This window comes from Psammomys obesus, unplaced genomic scaffold, assembly GCF_907164565.1.
Source record: "Psammomys obesus unplaced genomic scaffold, mPsaObe1.curated_primary_1811, whole genome shotgun sequence".
NCBI lineage: Eukaryota > Metazoa > Chordata > Mammalia > Rodentia > Muridae > Psammomys > Psammomys obesus.
The window spans coordinates 1,695,514-1,699,304 of NW_026596143.1; the positions used below are offsets into that span (position 1 = coordinate 1,695,514).

Consider the following 3,791-nt stretch of genomic DNA (forward strand, 5'->3'; position numbering starts at 1 on the left):
TGGGCCAGGGAGATGGCTCAGTGGGCACCGGGCACCAAGCCTGTCTCCCTGAGTGTGATCCCTGGGACCTATATGGTAAATGGAGTGAACCAACATTCCCGCCACATTCCCAAATAAAGTGAATGCGATGAAAAACAATTAAAATGGTGGCCCTTTCATTTCATACACCCCCCACCCCCGCTTTGCGCATGCAAGCCCCAAACAGACAAAAGCAGCTGGCTCCACTTCCCCCAGCTTGCACTTGAACACTTGAGCTAAAAAGTACAAAACAGTTACTCCTGCTAACTGATAAAACTGAAACAAAAAGCAAACCAATCCAGAAATAATTAACGCTGGAGCTACCATTGGCTTAACCATTTCATTGTGTTTTTTTATTGTTTTGTTTTTGTTTTTGTTTTTGTTTTTTTTTTAATTTCTGCCCTGTTAGGGCAATGAACTGGGAAACCACAATTACAATTCACAGACGGCAGCATGAAAAACACACACTCCATTGGAATCACGTCGAGCCCTTCCTCTTTATTCATTCGAAAGAGTCCAGTGCACGTGTCAAACATGAGCACTGTCTTTTTTTTTCTTTTTTTTTCCTTAGAAGGGGAAAACATTTATTCTGGCAGCATTTTTTACAATCCCAGGAAGTGGCTTGGATGCCACTAGTTGCAGGAATAGAAACCATAACAAACTTGGAGAGCCTTTGAGAGGCCAGGGGCTCGGAGGGGAGAAGGAACTCCTCTTGTGCTTAGTGGATGGTCCCTCAGCTTGTGGCGGCTGAGGCTTCCCGGGTGTGTGACACCAGGGAACGGGAACTTCCGATGCAGAGGCCGAAATTCCTCGTGAGCAGAGCGGCTTCTGTATCTCCACCCTCCCCCACGCACTGAGGTCAGTTCTCACGTTTCGCTGGAGCTTTTTCAGGCACACGACCCTCTGACCGTGCCGACCCTGGCCACAACACGTATGACGACCAAGGTTCCCTCATCTACACTGCTTCTCTAGGGTTCAGATGACAACACAAAACATCACTTGTCAAAAAAAAGTAGCAGATATTCAGAACACGGGCATCTGCACTCATGCAAACAGCAACCACCTGCAGGGGGTGCTCGCCGGAAGAGCCTCTGGGGAGCAAGCCCAAAGTCACATAGGACATAAGACCGGTCAATGTTTGTTGGTTGGACAGTTTCCGAACTGTCTGATGCCAATTAAAAAGAAAACCTATCGCCCAATAGCTCAGTGGTCTGTAAAGTGAGAAAAAAAACATTAACCCTTCACTTTACACTTGCGCCCGCACACACACATGAGAACTGTGACAAAAGAGACCAACCAGATTCCGATCCAGCCTGCGCCTGTGTTCTAAAAGGAAAAAAGAAATCTCCGACTGGAGTTTCTGGACTATTCAAGTACTCAAAACACAAAAAGAGACAATCCCCCACTGGATTTGGATTTCCAAGAAATCACCTTTTCAGAATGGGCCTCTCGGGGCAGTGAAGCCCACAGGGCAGATTCAACACAAGTTGGGTTGTAATTTCTCACAGTGCAGCTGCCTGCCTGAACTTCAATTAAGAACTGGTGGTGACCGTGGGTGCCTTGGCATTCAAAGAGTCAATACTTTATAAACAAGTGGACAAGGAAGCCCAGCTGACTCACTTTTCTTGTGGGGAACCATCAAGGTTTACATGCTTCCTGTCAACACACAGAGTTGTCGATGGAAACAGAGTCCTTTACCTTCTTCAGAAGGATGTGTTACTAGACTTGTAGCATATGCTGCTTGGCCCCAACTAGGAGGACACAGGAGAGCAACCTGGAGGAGGTGGAGTGGGGTTGTTTTTAAATATTTACCTCCTGGAGCTTTCAAAACAAGGGCGCTACCAGATCCTGGTAGCAGATATCCTCCAACTGGCTCTGAATGAATAAACAGCCAATGCGGGACGGAGTTTCGAGAAAGGACGCTTTAAGATCCGGAGGTTCAGAGGTTTGTGCAGGGCTCTGCTAAATCATGCGCACTGCTCCAGGGGAGCCTGGTGGAAAAACGGGGTACATAACAGTAGAATCACCTCGAGATTCAGAACTGAACTCACAGGATCTCAGATTGTTCCACGATTCAGGCGTTCATGGATCCTTCACCCCGTTTGGTCCCTAGGAATGCTTCCCTCTGCCCCGGCACTGTTGGTGTGTGGGGAGAGGGTAGGACCTATTCTACCACCGTGTCCAGTGACTGAAAAGCAGGGCGGTGTGATGAAAAGTTGGGAGGGGGTTCTCTGTCTCAACAGGCTGAACGTTCCTGGAGATTATTAGAGAGTCCTAGGAACCAACACTGAACCTATGTGTGGCCTGACAGGAAGAGGCTAGCTTCCCTTTCCTTTTCAGTTGAGAAGGCGGGCTAAAGGATGACGAAAAGAACAAAAAGTCTAACACTAAAAGAAGACACCAGCCCCATCTTGGCACAGTTCTCATGAAGAATATTGCACCCAGTGTCAACTAATGCTAGAAGCGTCAAACTGTATAAATTTAAATGTATTTGCATATTATAAAAATAAAGATTAACATATACATATTTTACACTAGTTACCGAACAGCGATGAATGTCAGTTGATCCCTCCTTCACATTGAACAGAACTGAAATCTGAGTGCTCTAAATACTGCCACCTGGACCAGAGCTATGGCTCATGTGTACACAGAAAACAATCCCTGAGAAGCCATTTAACGTTTGTGGATTTTGTTTGTTTTTGTTTTATGTTTTGTTTTGTTTTTTTTTTTTTTTTCTTTTCTTCAAGTAGCTCTCTTCTTGGAGGATCACAGTTCTGAGGTTCGGGTTGTGAAACGTTTGCTCCATATTCGCCCCCATCTTCCCAGCCCCCTCCAGCCCCTCGAAGAGTCCTCTACAAGCACCCAGGTGCACCGTTTCACTCTGGACCCCAGAAGGTGCTTTGGGAGCATGGCAGGCTCATCAGGGGCAGCAGCTGTCCCGGTCAGTTCCCATGCTCTGTTTGTTCCATGGAAATTCCTCAGCCACGAATGTCATTGGTTTCTGTGCTTTTCACCAACGTTCTTCCTAGATGGAACAAGAAGACAAAAGTGACATGAGGGGACAACAGTTTCAGCTATAAGGAAAAAGACTGATGACAGAAACGAGTCATCTGCACAGATTTCTATGTCTACTTCTAGAATTCTGTATGGACACAGATGTAAGGCTCTTGATGGCCCACCAAGCAGGCAGGCAGATGTTTGTTTGTGATGCTAAGCATAGGCCAGCTATAACAGGGGGTTGAGCAGGGTGACACTAATTGCTGTGACCATTTACCCAGCTGGAACTTTATAGGTGAACCAGCCACGTAATGAACAAGGACAGACTCTAAACACAGGCTTGATATGTCAGTAAACACACAGGACCACATAAGTCAGTACCCCCCCCCCCCCCCCCCCCCCCACCCCCGTGCGCACGCCAGGCTCAGAAATGCATGCCTCAACCTGAGTTTATCTATTTTCCACCACCAAGCATGCTTTTATTTAAAGTGTTACAGTCAAGGGTGTCAGCCCAAATCCAGGGTGTTTGAGCACGGAACGAAGACATTGCTGCATTCGCAGCCAGCTGAACAATGGCAGATGATTGGAACAAAACAGAGCGGGGAAGGTCAGATAGCTCTGGCTTTTAGGCTTTCTACAGTGCTATGCAATGGGATTTTCTAAGTGTTTTAATGGCAGTTAATGACAAGGAAAGTGGAAAGGAAAGGAAAAAGGAAATGAAAGAGGAAAGGAAAGGAAAGGAAAGGAAAGGAAAGGAAAGGAAAGGAAAGGAAAGG

General features: G+C 46.7%; 1 protein-coding gene across 2 annotated transcripts in view; it reads right to left on the reverse strand.

Moving 5' to 3' along the window:
- Positions 1-344: 344 nt before the first annotated feature.
- The window catches only part of Mfhas1 (multifunctional ROCO family signaling regulator 1), an 85,104-nt gene continuing 81,657 nt past the window's right edge, over positions 345-3,791 (reverse strand). For both annotated transcript variants that reach the window (XR_008718553.1, XM_055593344.1), the window contains one exon: positions 345-3,043. Coding sequence is in view for 1 of the 2 variants with exons in the window: in XM_055593344.1 (XP_055449319.1) it covers positions 3,010-3,043 (34 nt within the window). In the remaining variant the exon portion in view is untranslated. The remainder of the gene's footprint in view (positions 3,044-3,791) is intronic.